Source organism: Monopterus albus, unplaced genomic scaffold (genome assembly GCF_001952655.1).
Source record: "Monopterus albus unplaced genomic scaffold, M_albus_1.0 scaffold458.1, whole genome shotgun sequence".
Taxonomy (NCBI): domain Eukaryota; kingdom Metazoa; phylum Chordata; class Actinopteri; order Synbranchiformes; family Synbranchidae; genus Monopterus; species Monopterus albus.
The window spans coordinates 105,695-125,929 of NW_018128338.1; the positions used below are offsets into that span (position 1 = coordinate 105,695).

Genomic DNA, 20,235 nt, shown 5'->3' on the forward strand with positions numbered 1-20,235 from the left:
CCTGCTGACTCATCGTTGTAGTTGTATAGGTCAAGGTAAAATCCAGTGCTGGTTTCACAATCTTTTACAAATGTCATGGATCAAAGCAATAAGGTGGTAATTAGATTTTTTTTTAACAAGACTAGCCATGATCTGCTCTGACCTATGCATCACCACATGCGGGGCTAGTTTCACAAAGGCAGACTTTGACCATGGCTTAGATAACTAATAATACCAGTAGTGAGACTTCATTCAAGTGTTGCACAAAATTATGTAGTTCTTGACTATCTTAAGTCAGACTATTTTGCTATGAGTTCTGGGTAAATTCAGGCTTTTTAGGCCTTCATGTCAGCAATAGCTGCCAGCAGCCAGAGGCATTATGTTTTCTGGTTGTCTGTCCATCTGTAGGTCCTGTCAGGAACACCTAGAGGGAATTTCTTCAAATTTGGCACAAATGGACTCAAGGGTGAACTGATTAGATTTTGGTGGCCAAAGGTCAAGGTCAGTGGCCTCACATCTGCCCCATAATCATGACTTTTACTGGTTGGCGGAGGCATATAGTCTAGTTTCATACTGTAAAAAAATGGCAGATCAAGCCACTTGCTCTGTTTACACCACCAGAAAATGATAGCCTTACAATAAAATTTTACTAGAAATTGTCAACAAAGAGTTTAACAGTTAGTTTTTTTTTTACTTCATTTACTACATAAAATCTCGGCAGAGTGCAGACCTGAAGGAGAGCTGAGGCGTAGGTCAGGTCCAGGATTGGGTTGCATCAGCTCTTCATCGCTACATTCGTTTAACTTACTAGATAGTTTGAAAGAAATTAGTTTCTAAATCATGTTTCATCATTAGAAAATAACAAATGTGTAAACCGAGTAGCTAAGAAACACCTGTAACACAAAAACAATCAACTACTGTATGTAACCAAGAAGTCGATGTAGATTCACAAGCTAGTATAACTTCCAAAAGTTACATTTGCAGAGGCTCAGATGATGCATCATTTGTAAATGTAGCTATTTGTTTTTATTTCTGTATGCATAGGAAAATACTTGATTTTACTTTACTTTTTTTTAGTTACGAGATGTACATTTATGTTAATTTAAACTCTTCAAGATTTACAATATATCAGTATTAAACCACATTTCTGAAGTTTCAGGTGATATATGTTGACTGCATTCCATATGACCCCTTTCAGACTTCACTGTAAATTAGTCATGTATTAGCAAGCTAACCTAAGCTTTGTCGGTCAGTTCAGTAAGCTACACAACAGTTAACACTACCAGGTGTAAATATTTAGTAACAGTTAGCTCACCTCTATGTAAGAACAAATTTATGACTTTTTTATTTAGTCATGTGCAAAACTGCACTTAGTAAACAGTTGTGTTATAGCTTGGCTGTCTGACTTTCATTGTTCTAATGTTAAGAGCAAAGTTAAGATGAACATATCTTTGTGAAACTGGCTCCAAAGTAGGCAGCAAAGGTGTTGACCAAACACACCAGTTAAGTGAACTTAAATCAGCAGAACAATCAACTCTCATTTATATAAAATAAAGTGAATATGTAAAGAGATTTAAACATACGCCACTTGTTACTTTAACCATTTGTAAATTATTGAAATAACATTATGTAGCTAAAAGATCTTACTGCAGGGTAAAGCTCAATCAGTCAACCAGTGCCATAGCACCAGCATTTTTCTACTGTTTCTACTGGTCAAACCTAGAAACCAAATGCTGTCAAATGCTCCCACAGTTCACTTCACTTTAACAGCGAACATTCCAGGGTTTTTATTTTAAACGTAATGTTTTCTCTGTCATTTTGTTTTCAGCATGTTGGATTCATTTTGTGAATGTTTCCAGCCCCTTCTGATGTTCAAATCGACATCTCTATGTGCATTCAGACCACCTCTCCTCCGCTTGTTTCTCCCTTCACTTTCTTTTGTAGGACACACATTTTCAGGTTGTTACACTTCTTGGAAGGTTGCCACACCTAACATCATGTTATTTGTTAAATCTCTAGGAGCAGACAGCTGTGTTTGAGTCTCACAAGGGGAACATACAGTATGTCTATGCTTTTGTTGCTTGTCTCCTGTTGTTCGTTAAAGGACAGTTTTAGTAATAAAAGTGTAAAAATAAACTATGAATGCTCTTGTTGCCACAGTTCTTGTTGCATGTTGTGTTCATGAAAGGGCTGTGTGTCTCTTTTCAGTCACAATGACAAGGAGTCAAGTTGTGTTTTAAAAAAGGGAGGACTCATCCAGAATCTCTGACAGGCTATAAATTTGTTCTTTACAGCGTGCATGTTGACCCATACACATTTCACAGTAAATCAGGAAGCATTCTCCACAATCAGCCAGGCACTTGTTTTTGCATGTGCTAGTTAGAAGCAGGGGGAGGAGGAAATATCTGGCTATATCTGTCCTGGGACACTCGCCAAGGTAAGTACTTGGGATCTCTGTGTGCGCACATGCTGGGGTTACAAATCAGACAGAGTAGCAGATAGGCATATTAATATCTTCAGTGATAAACAGGCAGGGTGTAGCTCTCACAAACATGGTGGTTCAAGGCGACGCAGGAAAAAGAAAACACTGAGTCCTTCGGCTGCAAACCTCTGCCGTGAGTACAGAAGGACTAAAACCACCCCAGAGCAGATTCGACCGAGCCTGAAACTTCTGGCACTGATCAGAACGGAACTCATACAAGCTCTGATCCTGATATACCACTCACACCACTTGTAAACAACTAAAGAAGGTGGTGAGGGAGTGAACCCTGGGTGTGAAGGACTGAGGATATCTGAAGTTAGACGAGACAAAGGAGAGCAGCCATGCCAGGCTCAGGAGGAGCAGAGTGAGTGAAATGATCTGTTCTTATTCATATTTAAATATGTTATATTTTAAAGGTATGGAGCAATGACATATCTTTATTTGTGAAATGGAGATGCTGCTACTGACAAGCTGTGTGTGTAATTATTATATGTTATTAAACAAAGATTTGAAACCTTTTTTTCAGAGAGTTCAAAACTTAGAGATATTTTCATAGCAGTTGCTCAGTTGCTACGTGCAGAGCCAGACAGAGTCTAAATACAGCTCAGTGTCACATGAAGAAATTACAGCTACAAGTGCAGAGCCTGCATGTGAGATTCATAATGTGTGTGTTGTTTGGAAGTCCAAAGGCACAGGATTTATCCACTGCTATCCTGAAGCAGAAACACAGGCCAAACAGGCTCATTGTGGATGAAGCTCTCAATGAAGACAGCAGCATTGTCAGCCTGTCACAGGTATGTGAGGGAGATGTTAATGTACACCATAGTCATGTGTGTAGAGTATTTGTTTTTAGACGTGTGTGTGTGTGTGTGTGTGTGTGGTTCTTATAGAATAAGACAGAGGAGCTGCAGCTCTTCCGGGGGGACACAGTGGTGCTGAAAGGGCGGAAGAGACGTCAAACTGTGTGCATCGTCCTGACCGATGACACCTGTGGAGATGAACGAATCCGGATTAATCGTGTGACACGCAACAACTTGCGTGTCCGGCTTGGTGACGTGGTCAGGTAGATCTCATACCTGAGGTTTTGTGGATGGTATGGAGTGTAGTGTTTGAGATCATTATGTGAAATGGCTCCTGTCGATGTGTGTGTTATTACAGTATCCATGCCTGCCCTGATATCAAGTATGGGAAGAAGATCCACATCCTCCCCATAAATGACACCATTGAGGGTCTAACAGGGAACCTCTTTGAGGTTTTCGTCAAACCGTACTTTCTGGAGGCTTACCGACCTGTACATATAGGTACAGCTGATCCCTGACCACTGTTCCTAACATCGTAACATGAGACTGAATCATAGCATCAGCACCCTGAGCACATTTAAATTAAATGTTCCTGTGTGCAGTTATGGAAAGTAACTAAGTACATTTACTCAACTACTGTACTTAAGTAAATATTGTGAGGTATCTATACTTTACTTGAGTATTTTCATTTTGTGCCACTTCATACTTTGACTTCACTACATTTTACAGGTAAATACTGTACTTTTTACTCTTCTACATTTAATTTATATCTTTAAATAGTAGTTACTATTCAGAAACAAATTAATTAAAAAATACAATCTAATCATAAGACTTTATTGCTCTATAGTGGAAAATTCCCTTGTTACCCAGCAAATTCTAAACATATAAGGTAGTAAAACCAATAACGGTTACTCCCCCTTTACCAGCTGCAACATTAAAGTAATGCACACAATAATGCATTAGTAATTATAACCCAAATATATTGATGTTAAATGTGCCATTCTTCATAATGAGTACTTTTACTTTTAGTACTTCAAGTATGTTTTGATGCTAATACTTTTGTACTTCTATTTAAATAACATTTTGAATGCAGGACTTTTACTTGTAACACTATTTCTACATTGTGGAATTGTTACTTTTACTTAAGTAAGGGACCTGAGTACTTCTTCCACCACTGCCTGTATGTTGCATCTTGCCATCTGCATTGTCAGGTGACATCTTCTTGGTCAGGGGGAGCATGCGGGCGGTGGAGTTCAAGGTGGTGGAGACGGACCCCAGCCCTCACTGCATCGTTGCCCCAGATACTGTCATCTACTGTGAGGGAGAGCCAATCAAAAGAGAGGTCTGTGAGAGATTCACGGGTGGCTGTTTTGTGTGATGTCAGTGTTTTCATTTGCAGCAGCTGCATTGTGGAAGGACCAAGAAGACCCTCCTTTAATCTCAAGATCGTCCTCTTTGAGGCAGCAATGCAAGAACTATCACCCACTTAACTTGTATGCATTCCAGTTCTAACTGTGGTACTTCAACTGAAAGTACAATATGTAATATGTAATTAAACTGTGTTCACAGTGCATAGTTTTAGCAGCTGTTGTGCCCAGCAGAGAATGAAGTAGCTAGATTGGATCTGGGAAACACTGCCATACATTGTAGACCAACTCTGTCCTTGAACATCACACTCAAAAATGTGATTTCAGTATGCATACATTTTAGAGTATATTTAATTTTACAATTTCCTAGTATGAAAGTTCTACACACTGAAAATTAAGCAACTGACACACATCCTATTATGGATGTGTGTGTATGCAGGCCAGTGGAATAAACACAACCCCGTCTCTTGTTCCTAAATCCTGACCTAAGACAATATTTAGCTCATGACGAAGCAGATGTTTCTCCTGGATGTTTCCATTTGACACAGTAGACCACATCTATGAAGAAAAGATTCTCCTGGTTAGCAATAGTTAGAAAGGTACACAAAACTGTTGAAATCAGGCAGAAACACACTGTGTACACACACCTTCAGCCTGTTCTGTTTAAACAAGGCAGAAGGGATTCTGACTGAAATGCCATCAAAGTTGGCGCAGTTTTTCTATGCCTCAGTAAAACTGTTCAGGTAACCTCATGAACACCTGCTACCATGAGGGGTCTCACCGCTGATTCATCAGTTCAACCTACAGTGCCAGTGATGGAGAACAAACTCAAACAACTGAGCATATACTGATCTGAACTTTGCATTCTGGCCTGTGACAGGATGAGGAGGAGAGTCTTAATGACATCGGCTATGACGACATCGGAGGTTGTCGGAAGCAGCTGGCCCAGATCAAGGAGATGGTGGAGCTTCCTCTCCGGCACCCGGGTCTTTTCAAGGCTATAGGAGTTAAGGTGTCATATATATTCATGCACAAACCCACCCATAAATCACCTTCTTTCCATTCTAACATTCATTTCTCTTCTCATGGCTCAGTGAGTTCTTCCTTCTTCTCTGTCAGCCCCCCAGAGGTATCCTGCTGTATGGTCCTGCAGGCACAGGGAAGACCCTAGTGGCCCGGGCTGTAGCCAATGAAACTGGTGCCTTCTTCTTCCTCATCAATGGTGAGACTTTCTTCACAGTGATGCAGTACAGAGGAAGAGAAGGAGAAATTAGCAGGTCCTAGTCTTGCAAAGTTACCTTTTTTTTGGTCAAGTATGTAGCTAGAGTCTGGCTGAGAATTCCAGTTTACTCACTGTGTTTCTAGTTTATGGCTTTGTGTAGGAAAGAATTGTTTTATATGCTGTCGTGTTTCTGTGGCAAGGTCCTGAGATCATGAGTAAACTCGCGGGAGAGTCAGAGAGCAACTTAAGGAAGGCGTTTGAAGAGGCAGAGAAAAACGCTCCAGCCATCATTTTTATTGATGAGCTGGATGCCATCGCTCCCAAGAGAGAGAAGGTAAACAACAGGGAATAAGTTCAAAATCCTACATAGTCTGTGCAAAAAGAGAAAGTCACATCTGTACATATAAGTGGAGCAGACAATATCTGTGTTACCTTGTGTGTGTGTGTAGACCCATGGTGAAGTGGAGAGGCGTATAGTTTCCCAGCTCCTGACCCTGATGGATGGCCTGAAGCAGAGAGTTCATGTGATTGTCATGGCAGCAACAAACCGACCTAACAGTGTGGACTCTGCTCTGAGACGCTTTGGTCAGGACAGACACAACTACACGCACACACACATACACACAAAGTTGTTTCCATCGCTTAAGGGGACTAGACATTAACATGCATTCATTTCCTGAACACCTACCTTAAACATAATCTAACCCTTACTTTAACCTTAAATCAAGTTGTAACTAAAAAATGCCATCTTTATGTTTTGGGAACTAGTTTTTTGTCCCAACAGTAGAGTGTGTATCGGGCCACATATCTTTGTCTGAACCAGTCCTGTGCCTGAGAGCGTGGCGTCCAAACCCAACCCGGACCTATCAAGCTTATATTATATAATGTCTGAACCCGACCCGAGCCTGACACAGCTGAGTTTGTACCGTGTTTTCCCCCTTATCATTAAACCAAACAGCCATTTGAGTGCTCCAGCCATCTAGCCTAAAGCTTGATCTATGTGTCCGCACACGACCCGGGCCAGAACATAATATCTCAATTTCTGTCCAAACATGGCATGGACCTTCGGGTACTGATGGGTCCCCTTGGGTTCGGTTTGGGTATCCACACTGTATTACAGTCTGAATATGTAAACAGATGTATGCCCCCACAACATGAGTAACACCAGCCCACACACACACTTACAAAGATACGATGGCTCTCTCCAGGCAGGTTCGACCGGGAGATTGACATTGGAATCCCAGATTCGACTGGCAGGCTGGAGATCCTGCAGATCCACACCAAGAACATGAAAATGACTGATGATGTCGACCTGGAGAGGGTGAGAAACTGCAGCAGCCGGAGGAAAATGAAAATAAAAGCATAGCTGTTAAAAATTAAAGCTCAAATATATTACAGATTGCCACAGAGACCCATGGCCACGTGGGTGCCGACCTGGCTGCTCTGTGCTCAGAAGCTGCTCTGCAGGCCATCCGCAAGAAGATGATCCTCATAGACCTGGAGGATGAATCCATTGATGCTGACCTGCTCAACTCACTGGCTGTTACCATGGATGACTTCCAAGTACAAACACACACATGCACATGTACTGTAGCTCTTCCAGTTCCTGTGTGTACAGAAATTCACTATAACAACAAATGCACAGCTAATTTGTGAACACATGATGAATATTTCTTTGTCAATGAATAAATGAAGAGAGATGCAGCTCCTTTCCCTAACACTGTCATGCCCCTCCTCAGTGGGCACTGGGTCAGAGCAACCCATCAGCTCTGAGAGAGACTATTGCAGAGGTGCCTCAGGTCAGCTGGGAGGACATCGGAGGACTGGATGAGGTCAAGAGAGAACTGCAAGAGCTTGTTCAGGTGACCTAATACCACAAAACTCTGCAAGTATCTACAAACACAAGTTCAATCAATAATCCCTCAATCTTCATCTTGTTCTCCCCAGTACCCTGTTGAGTATCCGGACAAGTTCCTGAAGTTTGGGATGACTCCATCTCGTGGAGTGTTGTTCTATGGCCCTCCAGGCTGTGGAAAAACCCTTCTGGCAAAGGCCATTGCCAACGAGTGCCAGGCAAACTTTGTCTCCATTAAAGGGCCTGAGATGCTCACCATGTGGTTTGGAGAATCAGAGGCTAATGTCAGAGACATGTTTGATAAGGTGAGAGCATGGGAAGGAAAAAAGCAATAATAATAGAAGGAAAGAAAGAATGGGGAAAGGGAAGAAGGGATTTTTAGTCTAAGTGCTATACAGACCCATGTACTTGGTGAAATCTGAATCCTGTGTTCCACACTGCAACCTTTCTGACCTCCTGACTTCCTCTCCACCTACAGGCCAGGCAGGCAGCCCCCTGCATCTTATTTTTTGACGAGTTAGACTCTATTGCTAAATCCAGAGGAGGCGGGGCTGGGGATGCAGGTGGTGCAGCCGACAGAGTCATCAACCAGATACTCACAGAGATGGACGGCATGTCCGACAAAAAGAATGTTTTCATCATTGGTGCCACAAACAGGTGAACATACGGGAATGTTTTGTTGCATGTCTGCACTTTTGCCAATTTACTTATTTCTTATTTTCTCCACTTCTCTCACTTCTCTTCTCACACCAGACCAGACATAATAGATCCAGCCATCCTGAGGCCAGGCCGTTTAGACCAGCTCATCTACATCCCACTCCCAGATAAACCATCTCGCACTGCCATCCTAAATGCCAACCTACGCAAATCTCCTGTTGCAAAAGTTAGTCATACAGACACACACACACACACACACACACACACACACACACACATTCATTTCTCTCTTCCTCATGTTCACAAAATAAAAAGTAGATCTGTCCCTTTATAGGTTACACGACTAACTTGTATGTAAGTATCATTGAGCAATGTTTCTATTTGAAATTGTTCTCATACTATACTTGATCGGACTACTACACATACTATTGGATAATTTCTCTGACAGTATGTCTTATATTTAAATAGTAAGCACATTCAGCAGGTAAATGTAGTGAAGTAAGCATGAAATTGTACTTAAAAGTAATACTCAAGTAAAGTGTTTTCCATTTAAAACTGTAAAATGTTTGGTTATTAAGGTAATCATGGTTCTCAGGGAATGATATTTTACTGTATTTGACTTTAGGCTCACAATTTTTTATGTTTGTCTTAAAATAACGGTCAGGAAAAAGGTTTTGTTGCTGTAATTATTCCTCCCATTCATACCAGCCATTAAATGATCTTGTTCTATAGCTCTTCCAAAATGGGGCACCATTTTGCAGATTTGTTCATTCTTCATACCACTGGTACCTCTCATGTTTTGAAGTGGGGAACACACACATACACAAAGAACATCATCAAACAATATAAATGCAAAGATGAACTATTTTCACAATTCTTAAGTTTCCACCTTTCTATCACCCTGCAGGACGTGGATCTGGAGTACCTGTCGAGCATAACAGATGGTTTCTCCGGAGCTGACCTGACAGAGATCTGCCAGAGGGCTTGTAAGCTGGCCATCCGTGAGGCAATTGAGGCTGAGATCAAGGCTGAGCGTCAGAGGCAGAAAAGGCCAGGCATCCCCATGGTCAGACTATCAGGCTGTTACTGCTGCTGCACTGCATCCTTGATCACTGATAATATTCTATACTGTATTAATCAAGAGAATGCTGATTGGGTCTTTCTGCTATTAATACACACACACACACACATATGGTCCAATCCCCAAAGCAGTACGAGGCTGCCTGTACTCGGTACAGGAGGAGAATGTGAAGGAGAGAAAAGTTCCCTAGAGGGTGGCTGCATGTTTTGTAACTTTCAGCCTTTGGACTGGGAACACACACACAACTACACACACAGTGTACTCTTTACACATGAAGCCCTCATAATGTTTTTTCTCTGTGTGAAGGATGAGGACTACGATCCAGTCCCAGAGATCAGGAAGGACCACTTTGAAGAGGCAATGCACTTTGCTCGTCGTTCTGTCAGTGATAATGACATCCGCAAATATGAAATGTTTGCTCAAACTTTGCAGCAGAGTCGAGGATTTGGAAACTTCAGGTACACACATACACACACATATAAAAGCAAAGAATATGCATTTGTTACTACAGAGAATGTAGGACACCTTGACCTGCTTTTAGTTGTACTCCAGCACATTCGAATTTTTCCTCAACCTACAGCTTTCCTTCTGCTTCTGGTACCCGGTCTGGAGGTGAGGGGTCGGACTCTGGCTCAGGAAGGCCAAATCTGTACAGAGAAGAAGGTGATGATGATCTCTACCAGTGACAAAACTCCACACACAATGGAACAGCTGCACAGTCTTTCCTCTGAAAAGAGGAAACTACACATCAAAACAGGAACAGAGTACAGTAGGAGTAATTATAAGGAAAAATAGGATAATAATATGAATCAAACAAGAAATCGGCTCAAATGTTTCTGGCTATAAATGATGTTATAATTTTCATTTTAAAAGGCAATACACTAGTAAGACTTTTGCACTATGAAAATTATGTGTGAGTTTGAAATGTGATAAATAAATTTATTTGTATACCTTTATGATCACTCTTATGAAGGATACATGGATTATATGCATTGTTTTTGTTTAATCAAATCATTTAAGAGGACAGTTTAGACTACTCTTGAATGATACTGAAGGGGCATGTAATGGTTTCCATTTAGATGCTTCAGTTTCAGTGTCTTGTTGTGCATGTTGCTTCACTGCCATGGCTTGGGACACTTGAATAGAATACAGCCATTGTTAGTGATAAATGTTAAACATATGATTTTCCTATTATGAAAAGTGATCATGTCTGCTGTGAAAAACACTTATTTGGAAATATACACCATGTATGCACAACAAATAACAAGAATAAAAATAAAAATTAAGGTGTTAAAAATAATTTTGACACACGGCTCTTCTACAGAACAGATCCTCAAAACATGCAAGGGTCATTTAAAAAAAATTTAATTTTCCCACCCATTCCTTGTGATACCTAGTAAAACAACAGTCTCTGTTTATTTGCCAAAAGTTTGAGGTATCAATACACCTGCTTAGAATGCATGTAAATGGAACTTTCAGGGTCAGATTATATTTGAGAAATTGAAACACAGTGCATCTTTTTGGACATATATGGGGTTTATCTGTATCTAATTGAGGACAATTTCCTTTGGCTTATATATTTCCACAAACCAAGTGACACGCTGAATTTGAGGCTGTTGTGGTTTCCTAGGAATATGGGGGCCCTGGTGCAGGTGCTTTCAGCCTTTCTAAAAAAATTTAGACTTGGTAGAAAAAATATTTATACAGATCATAAAATACTAAAGAATGTTTGTATGGTTTAAGCACAGTTAAGTGATACTATATATTTTTTATTCGTTATTATGGCAATTTTTGTTTTTGCCAACATTTTAAACACTCGCAACCTGCCACCGGAACCTTTGTTATTTGCATAGGGGGAGGTGTTTCTCTTACGTACCTCTCGGCTGTTTTTTTTCCGGTTAGAGGCGGAAGTGAAGGCAGTGAGTTTGTGGAGGTGACCGAATAGTATATCAAGAATTATTTTGGAAATTTTAGATTATCACGGAGCAGACGCAATTTAGGACATTTATTGAGACCGAGATTGTATAAAGTTCCTCGGTGCCATGGGAGCTCACTTGGCCAGACGGTATATCACTGAGCGGGACACCGAGCCCGACCCTGCGAAGAAATTTGAATTCGACCCCCATTATGGTTTTGCAGAGAGGAAAGAGAGAGGTTTGGCGGCATTTACTAACTTTGAGACTTATATCAGCATCCCAAGACGTGTTCCTTGTCATCTGGTTTGAAACTGGTTTTCTAATTAGCCATGCTAAGTCGTTAAATGTTAGCCAATCTATCTTTGCGCTAATGGCTGTGGTTAGCTTCACTGCTAATTGTTGCTTGAGAAGTGTAGTGCCAATTGTCAAGACTGTGTCCAGCCTAAGAAATGTATTTACTGTTATTTCTTTATTTGCATCGCTGGCATCAAATTATTCCCTTATATGCAAAATATTAATAAAGTAACATCTACGTCGGTTAACTGGCTATTACAGCGGTCTCCCGAGAAAGTTTCCCTATAACAAGATATTTTTCCCGCACCGTAAACTAATATTTTAAAACGGAAACGTCTTTTGGATTATATTTTCAATTACTTAGGGTGCAATCTATTTGAGTAATCCAACCAGTAGTGATTATCTAGGCCCAGTCTTTCCCCAGAAAATTATATAGCGCAGTTTTCACACAAAAATCCCGTAATGTACCTAAAAAAAAATCCATGTATAACGGATACATTTACAGCACCCATGATGATTTTATTGGGATTAGCGCATGTTCGGAAAGCCACTCTAAATGGCACTGTACTAATTAGCCATACTGTTGTCTAATATTTGTATAGCATTAAAACATCCAGCAGTCTAATTCTTAGATTAGTGCCTTACGAGTCAAACGTTTGAACACACTCATTCAGTGTTCCTTATTTATTTTATTCTGTGCATTTTAGGCAAACGTGGAAGACATAGAAACTATCAAATAGCACATATAGATTTATGCAATAAGCAACTAAATGTTAAAAGGACAACATCAAAATATGTTTTCTACTTTAGATTTCTCAGAGTAGCCACCGTTTGCCTTGATGACAGCGTTGCACACTATTGCCAATGTCTTTATCAGCTTCGTGAGGTTGCTCACCTGGAGCGTTTTCAAGGTGTGCATTGTGAGAAGTAAATCCATTACATTTCATGCCTAATTTCTTGTTAGTTTGTTTGAGATTATCATTTGTGTTGGAATAAAGAAACCAGCCTGATTTCAACATTGAAGTAATCCTTACAACCAACAGTTTGTCATTACTTTAACACACAAAGGTCAGTCTGTCCAGAACTTTTTAAGAACTTATGAGGTTTCTTCCAATGCAGTTGAAAAGCCATGAAACACTATGAGAAAACAATGCTGTCAGGAGCATTGCCCCAGGAAAAGACCAGGAGTTACCTCTGTTGAACAGGATGAATTAGTTAGTTACCAGCCTCAGATCAGAACCCACATCCGTGCTTCCCAGAGCTCAAGTGGCACATCTCAACATCTACGGTTAGGAGGAGACTGCGTGAATCAGGCCTTCGTGGTTGAACTGCTGCACTGAGGTAGACCAAGAAGAAGCAGAGAGCTGCTTGGGCCACAAAACACAAGTAATGACCATCAGACCAATGGGAACTGTACTCTGGTCTGATGAGCCCAAATCTGACATTGTGTCAAAGAGCTGCACCTTTTATGAAATGTAGAGAGGGTGAACAGATGGTATCTGTGCGTGTGGTTCCCATAGTGAAGAATGGAGAAGTGATGTGGGGTTGCTTGTGGGAAAATCATTCCAGGTGACTAACTTGTGAAGCTGGTTCAGAGACAATATATAAAACTTTTATTAAAGCAAAAGGTTGCTACTTTGAAGAATCTAAAATTTAACAAATGTTTTGCTTTTACACTTTATTACTTACTACACAATTCCATATGTTTCATAATTTTAATGTGTTTCAATAATCTTCAATGTAGGAATTAATAGAACCAACATTCACTGAAAAGGTGTGTCCAGACATTTCTTTGGTACTGTACAGTACCTGTTATGAAGAATATACATAACTTTTAACCTGGTCAGGGTTTAAATAAGACAGTGTGTTCAGCCACTTCTTAAGGCTCTGTACATTGTAAGAGTACTTAAAATGTTTATCCCTTTGCCAGAGATGGTCGCGACCCAGCAGCAGATGAACTTGGCCCAGCTGACTTTGGAGCAGAGGGATTATTGTGCCCATTACCTCCTGAAACTGATGAAGTGCAAGAGAGACAACTGGCCCAACATCTTGGCCTGCAAGCACGAGAGACACGACTGGGACTACTGCGAACATCAGGAGTAAGTGTTTCCAGTAGAGCTGAGACATTTCTAGGGCAGGTTTTATCAGATTGACTCTTAGATAGTGGTACTTTCAACAGACCAGCTTAATAGGTTTAACTATATGAAAGGTCATTTATGTTATAGAGATAATTGAGGTCTAAGCTTCCCACAGTCGGCAGTAAAGCCACTGATACTGGGAAAAACATCGTATAATGAGGTAACTGTCAAACCTGACCTCACATGATTGTTGTTCAAAGTATCTCATTCAGGACTCCTCAGTGTAATTAGTATATAAGGTTAGTATGCATCTTCAAGATTGACAAAAGGCTCTCGGTCTTCCTCAGTAGATGGTGGTCCAGCTGTAGAACTGTAATTAACATAATTTCCGGACTATAAGCCGCTACTTTTTTCACATGCTTTGAACCCTGTGGCTTAAACGATGATGCAGCTAATTTATAGATTTTTACGGGCTAACGAGCTTCATGCCGCCAATACATTTAGCCTCGTCACATCAGACCAATGAAATTACCGAACAGGTCACAGTGGACCAATGAAACTGTTTGAATTAAATCAAATGCACTCACACTAAATTCTTCAGATTAGTCATTTTGCGCTTCATGCACACACCCTCATCATGGAAAACACACGAAGAAATGCATATGATGCAGCTTTCAAGTTAAAGGAGATCGATCTGGCTGTCAAAGAAGGAAATAGAGCTGCTGCACGTAAGCTTGGCATCAATGAATCAACTTTAGTGTGCAGGAGGAAGATGAAGATAGTGATCAATGACTTTTCTAGTAGGCTACTGTATTCTTTATTTTTTTTTACCCAGCTGTGTTACAGGCACTGTTTGGAAAAAGCATTTATTTAATTAAAAGTTTTTAAAAATCTTTCTATGTACACCTGTGGCTTATAATTTTTCATGGATTTCTGGTGAATGTTGGCTTATAGGTCAGTAATTTTCTGCATTAATAGTATTTTCAAGTGGCATAGACTAAATTGAACAGTGGATTGCCTGCCTCCAACCTGGATCAGCTTGTCATATTCCTCTGTTGTTCAAAAACATGAGGAAAATGCATCACTGCACCGGGTGACACGCTTCATCATTACAAAACACAAGACATGCAAAAAGTAAACGACCATAACTTTGTGTCTCAGAAGTAGCAAAAGTCAACTCTGCATGCACAAGATCTCCAGGCAAGCTCTCTTCGTTTTATAGTGCACCGGCTCCTGTTGCTTTTACAGAGTTCTTAAACATGCATGGTCTAGTCCTGCTACTTCAGGTGCTGTAAAAAGTTATGGTCATTTGGAGCTTTTTGCAGGTCTTCTGCTACATAATGAAGAAACGTAACCAGTGCCGCAGTGTATTTTTAGTCATTTTTGAACAACAGTGGGGTCTGTGGCACAACCGACTACGCTGATCCAGGTTGGAGACTGACAGATACTGTAGTTCAATGTTGGTTTAGGTCTCTATATGGGGAGTGCTAAAATACTATTTATATAGAAAACAACTGGCCTTATCATTTAACACGTCACCTGGATCACAGTCAGCTAAGTAACTGATGTTCCTTTATGAAAATTAGGACTCAATTTTCTTTGGCATGATCCAAGATTTCAAAAACATTACAAGACAGTTATTTCAGCAATAACTTGTAATGGCGCTTAAACAATAAATATGTTGGACTGTAATAATATACATCAGGCATTATGACCACCTGTACATCTGTATACACTTCAGTGCAACACTTCTGCCTTAACATGTGTTTATGAAGCTTAAACTGTTTCACATTCTGGTGAGATAAATGTATAAACTCAATTATATGTTCATTATTGAGGTCATAGTTAAAGGCGGTGTTGTACTGGACCACATTATATTCAGAGGTGTTCCTAATATTCTGACCCTCTCGTGTATGTCAATGGGCAGGAAAAAAAAAAAAAGACGCCTCTGAATATAACGGTGACCTCAGTAATGAACATATAATTAAGTTTATACATTTGACAGTCTCACCAAAAACAAACATTTTGGGCTTCATAAACATAAATGTTAAGGCAGAAGTGTTGCCCTGAACTGCATACAGATGTACAGGTTGTCATAATGTTATGCCTGATCAGTATATACCCACCTAGCCATGAACCATGTACTCCGTTTTTTGTTTTTTTTTTTCTTCACCTCCAGCTATGTCATGCGTATGAAGGAGTACGAGAGGGAGAGGAGGCTCCAACTGAGGAAGAAGAGAATTGAGGCTCAGGCACAAGGTGCATAATCAGGACAGCCTGTAGTAGCTCTCTGTATATATATATATGTGCTGCTGTTCACAATAAATGTTTAATCATTACAGTCCTGGTTTTATTACCATCAAACCATTCAGTAATCCTTTGCATGACCTCACCTAATTGTTCACTTTATACACTTAAAATCTTTACATGAGCAGTTTGTCTTATCGATCACCCACAGATCAGAGAAACTATTCATAAAACTGAGCAAAGAAACATTTTGATTTCCTTTTTTAATAAATTAGTCCTGATGTCAAGTGTTATGGTTTCAAATTTAGAATTATAGATATCCTAACTCAACAGTTTAAGACTTGCTAAATATCAGATGCAAATTCAGTGCCAAAAACATTAGATAACATATCACAGTATACACTGTAGTTGGCAGGTGAGGATGGCTCCAGGAGCTGAAATGCAGGCAAGTCAGTTAACCAAGCACAATGAGTTTGTGGTCAATAAAACAACAACAAAAAGAATTCAAGCAAGCACAGTGTTTTACATTTTTCACTCATACAGGAATTTAGGATGAGACAGGAAAAGAGAAAATTTGTGGGTTTGTCAGTCTAATAAGTTCCAGTGTAGATTAAAGGAAGCGCACCCTCTCAGTTAGGGGTAGGGTGTAGGCGCTCGACTCCCACAGAGACCATGAAGGAGGGGTTAAGTAATCCTCTACAGGATGAAGGGCAGTATGGGTGATCGGAGAGGAGGGTAGTCACGGAACTCCTTCAGGTAGCTGCGGTGCTTCCCCTTAGCCCACACGGTCATCTGGATGAAACCCACCAAGGTGAAGAAAGCCACCGGCAGGCACTGGGTCATCAGTGTGAAGCCAACCCAAGAGCCCAGCTACAGGAGAGAAGAAGGTAGAACACAACATTTCTCTAAATCACTCGTCAGACTCAAAATGGCGGAGAGTAAACACAGTGGCTGAAAAACCAGTTTTCAGCAAACGACCAACAAACGACCAACAAACTCCTCTGTTAACACAGCCTGCCCCTACCTGTCAGTAGATAACCAGATTTCTGACAGGTAGGAAGCAGCATGTGAGTGGGGAAAATCACTTACAGCACCCAGTCATTCAGTACAGGCACCCCTTCAGGGATGTGTGCTCCCCCTGCTACAGTTTCCCCTCCACACAAATGCCTGCACCTCAGAGGACCCCTCTGTTAAATTCCTGAAATTTGCAGATGACACAATGGTCATCGGTCTCATCTTAGACGGTGACAAGTCCGTGTACAGACAGGATTTTGAACAGTTGGTCATGTGGTGTTGCAACAACCTGGAGTTGAACATGCTCAAAACAGTGGACTTTAGGAAGAATTCCTCCCCTCTGGACGGCGCTACAGGTTACTATACGCCCAAAAAAAAAAAAAAAAAAAAAGGCAAGGAAAGTTTCTTCCCCCAGTCCAACACTGATGATCACATGACTGTATAACAATGCACATTCTGTTCTTGTTTACACATTCTTTTTTTCAAGGTTCAAGGATTTTGTCAATTCACCATATGTGCAGGACATACAGAAAATCGAAATACTGTTTCTCACCTAGTATTGGGTGCCATAACATTTAGGAACTAAAATAGAATAGAATAAGAACTGGATTAACGTAATTAGGATAAATCTAAACTGTACAGCCAATAGGCTGTGACTCAAAACCGTGTACAGTCAGTGACAGTAGTGCAAACAATAATAGGAGATTGTCAGAATAGCATATGAGGTATACATGGACAGTACTGCAAGTGACCAACAGCAGCAGATATCCCCGGCCAAAAAAAAAAAACTGTCAGCGGCAGACTTACATATAATATAACAAAAGGGGGAATGTACCGAGTTAGTGCAAACAGCAGGGGTAGTCTTTTTATATCTTTTTATGCCCAACACACCTCGCCAGTAAAGCTGATTCTAACAGTTAAAAGGGATTAATTTGTGGCATAGATACATACTAATGCCACTAGAGGGCAGCAGCTGCCAACTACAAAACATTTGTGTGGTTTTTAACCATTGGTAGGGAAATAATACAATTTAGGCAGGATACTGCAGTCAGCTGTACCCACTTAAGAGTCACTCATTAAAATATAGTTAAAGCTAAATTTGACAGTTCTTTCCAGCAAGCAATGTCCCACTCATGTGGAGAAAACTATTATCAGCTACCATAGTGGAAAAAGAGTTACCTCATAGGTGTAGTTGGGGCAAGAGACCAGCAGGAAGATCCAGGTGAAAGGGTTCTTGGTTGGGTAGGGAATCTTCCTGGTCTTAGAGCCTGGATGAAGAAAGAATAAGAAAGGGAACGTCCGATCTTTTATTTTAATCCATCTACTCACTGTTCACATTTTAGTCTAATATAAAAATAAAAAAAACATACTGACCAGTGACAGTATTCTATCTTGACCTTAATTTGAACAATACTTAATGTTATGGAGAATACCTATATTGTGAAATGTTTTCAGAGGTCACTACTTTGGAAATGTTTTTAAAACATAAGAACTACATTAGCAAATATTTTATGTTTTAATTACTGTTTGTCTGAAAAACAACATCAAAAATCATTAGGACCTTTTGGGAGGGAAAGAAAGCATGCTTGAAAACGGGCATGTACGTACCTGGTGGACGTAGGTTCCGAAGAGCAATGTGGATGGAAAAGTTTCCAATCTGACAGAACTAAGAAAAGAAAAAAAACATTGAAAAGGTCACATAAGTGATTTCATACTGTGTGTGCACAGAGAAAACTGATTGTCCACTGACTAGGGATAGGTATCTTTAAGATTTTATCAATACTGATATTACTTCTTGTCAGTACTCTTATTGCCACTAGTCCCCATAATTTGATGCAAAAAATAAAAGATGATATAAAAGGATTCAACATTTTAAATCATGACAGTTTGAATTTATGAATGCACCAACCACTGGCAAATGATGACTTTTAATCAATAATCCATGTTCATATACTTTAGTCAACCCCATGTGCGTGCTGCAGGCTACTAGCGTCCATAACGTACGGTACCAGGACTGTGAGCTAGGCAGACGAAAACTGCGCGTTTCTCTGCCTTATGTGATGGACTGTGTCTGGACGTTTCCACAGACTGCTCGTGTTTCCGCCCTGACTTTCAAAAGACTTGTTGCGACAAGCAAGCAACTTTGAACAGGCACAATAAGCAGAGTTGGTGGGATGAAACGTGCAAGGTATCCTTTATGTAGTGATGATAAATAGGACATCTGCCTTCTTAACTTCTCCAATACCTATAGCAGAACCAATAACGTTGGGGCTTATTGATGCTGGTATTTAATCATTTAGCACCGGGTTTCAGTACCCATCCCTACCACTGACGCAGATGTCAACAACATAGAAATGGATAAAAATACTGTGCAAATGATGTTTATCACTCCAATCAAATGATTCATGATCAATTACAGATTCTTACCAAGAATACAATGAGGGCTAGTCTGATCTGTTGCTCCCCGTAGACTGCAACAAGACACAATTAACATAAGCAGTGATGAAACGGAGGTAACAATGAGACTGATGTACGAGTGTCTGAGCATGCATACTCACTGGGTGGTGTATACAGCGGGTGGTTGATGTAATAGGCCATCCATGCTGCGAAGCCCCAGTAGTAGGTACAGTTCTGAAATGTGACAGGAACATTGGATCACATTCACAAACTGTTCTTGAATTTATTCATAAAACCCACTTACAACGTTTTCATGAAGGCTCTGGCGTTCGATCTTGGGTAAGAACAAAATCTACGCACACTCAGGCACATTTGAGCACTGAATGTATGTGTGAAATAACTGGATATTTAGTTTTCTTCAGTTCTACAAGATTTAAGTTACAATAACAGTTTTGTCATTTTAGTATTTAATATTTTTTCTCATTATTTTACAAAGTTTTATGTAAAATGAACACTACACAAAACAAATTACAGTATGCAACTGTTTTTAAGGTTTTAAAATGAACTTTTACAGTGTGAATACTTGTAGCTTAGAATTAGGAAAACTGATTCTTTAAAAATCAAACACATTTAAGTGCATATTTTTATTTCTAATTTCTTTAAGTGTCTCTCGGATATTTTGGCCAGTGTTCAGGCCATCTGTGTAAGTACTGTGTAAGTTGATTAACATTTTACTCCATACATCTTTGCACATCTTGTGTGAGCAGGAGAATACATCTCACCTTAAAGATGTTGCGTAATGGCATTGTTCCATGAGAGAAGCGATGGACAAACAGTGTCTCCATT

At 40.1% G+C, this 20,235-nt stretch overlaps 3 protein-coding genes across 3 annotated transcripts in view; 2 read left to right on the forward strand and 1 right to left on the reverse strand.

The window, feature by feature from the left end:
- Positions 1-2,336: 2,336 nt before the first annotated feature.
- LOC109952417 (transitional endoplasmic reticulum ATPase-like) lies at positions 2,337-10,727 on the forward strand. Its single transcript, XM_020587488.1, has 19 exons — positions 2,337-2,416; positions 2,510-2,825; positions 3,144-3,255; positions 3,352-3,524; positions 3,620-3,762; positions 4,473-4,603; positions 5,509-5,640; positions 5,748-5,850; positions 6,051-6,184; positions 6,300-6,435; positions 7,059-7,171; positions 7,249-7,413; positions 7,590-7,712; positions 7,798-8,010; positions 8,184-8,362; positions 8,459-8,588; positions 9,270-9,428; positions 9,750-9,901; positions 10,024-10,727. The coding sequence occupies exons 2-19, from the start codon at positions 2,803-2,805 to the stop codon at positions 10,127-10,129; spliced, it is 2,427 nt and encodes an 808-aa protein (XP_020443144.1). The 5' UTR covers positions 2,337-2,416; positions 2,510-2,802; the 3' UTR covers positions 10,130-10,727.
- Positions 10,728-11,312: 585 nt separating this feature from the next.
- ndufb7 (NADH:ubiquinone oxidoreductase subunit B7) lies at positions 11,313-16,070 on the forward strand. Its single transcript, XM_020587478.1, has 3 exons — positions 11,313-11,597; positions 13,584-13,752; positions 15,911-16,070. Exons 1-3 carry the CDS (start codon positions 11,486-11,488, stop codon positions 15,996-15,998), a joined length of 369 nt encoding a protein of 122 aa, XP_020443134.1. The 5' UTR covers positions 11,313-11,485; the 3' UTR covers positions 15,999-16,070.
- The window catches only part of tecrb (trans-2,3-enoyl-CoA reductase b), a 20,181-nt gene continuing 16,013 nt past the window's right edge, over positions 16,068-20,235 (reverse strand). The window contains exons 8-13 of the mRNA XM_020587460.1: positions 20,172-20,228; positions 19,551-19,623; positions 19,420-19,463; positions 18,601-18,658; positions 18,172-18,260; positions 16,068-16,848 (exon numbers count right to left, since the gene is read on the reverse strand). Coding sequence (XP_020443116.1) covers positions 16,675-16,848; positions 18,172-18,260; positions 18,601-18,658; positions 19,420-19,463; positions 19,551-19,623; positions 20,172-20,228 — 495 coding nt within the window. The 3' untranslated portion in view covers positions 16,068-16,674. The remainder of the gene's footprint in view (positions 16,849-18,171; positions 18,261-18,600; positions 18,659-19,419; positions 19,464-19,550; positions 19,624-20,171; positions 20,229-20,235) is intronic.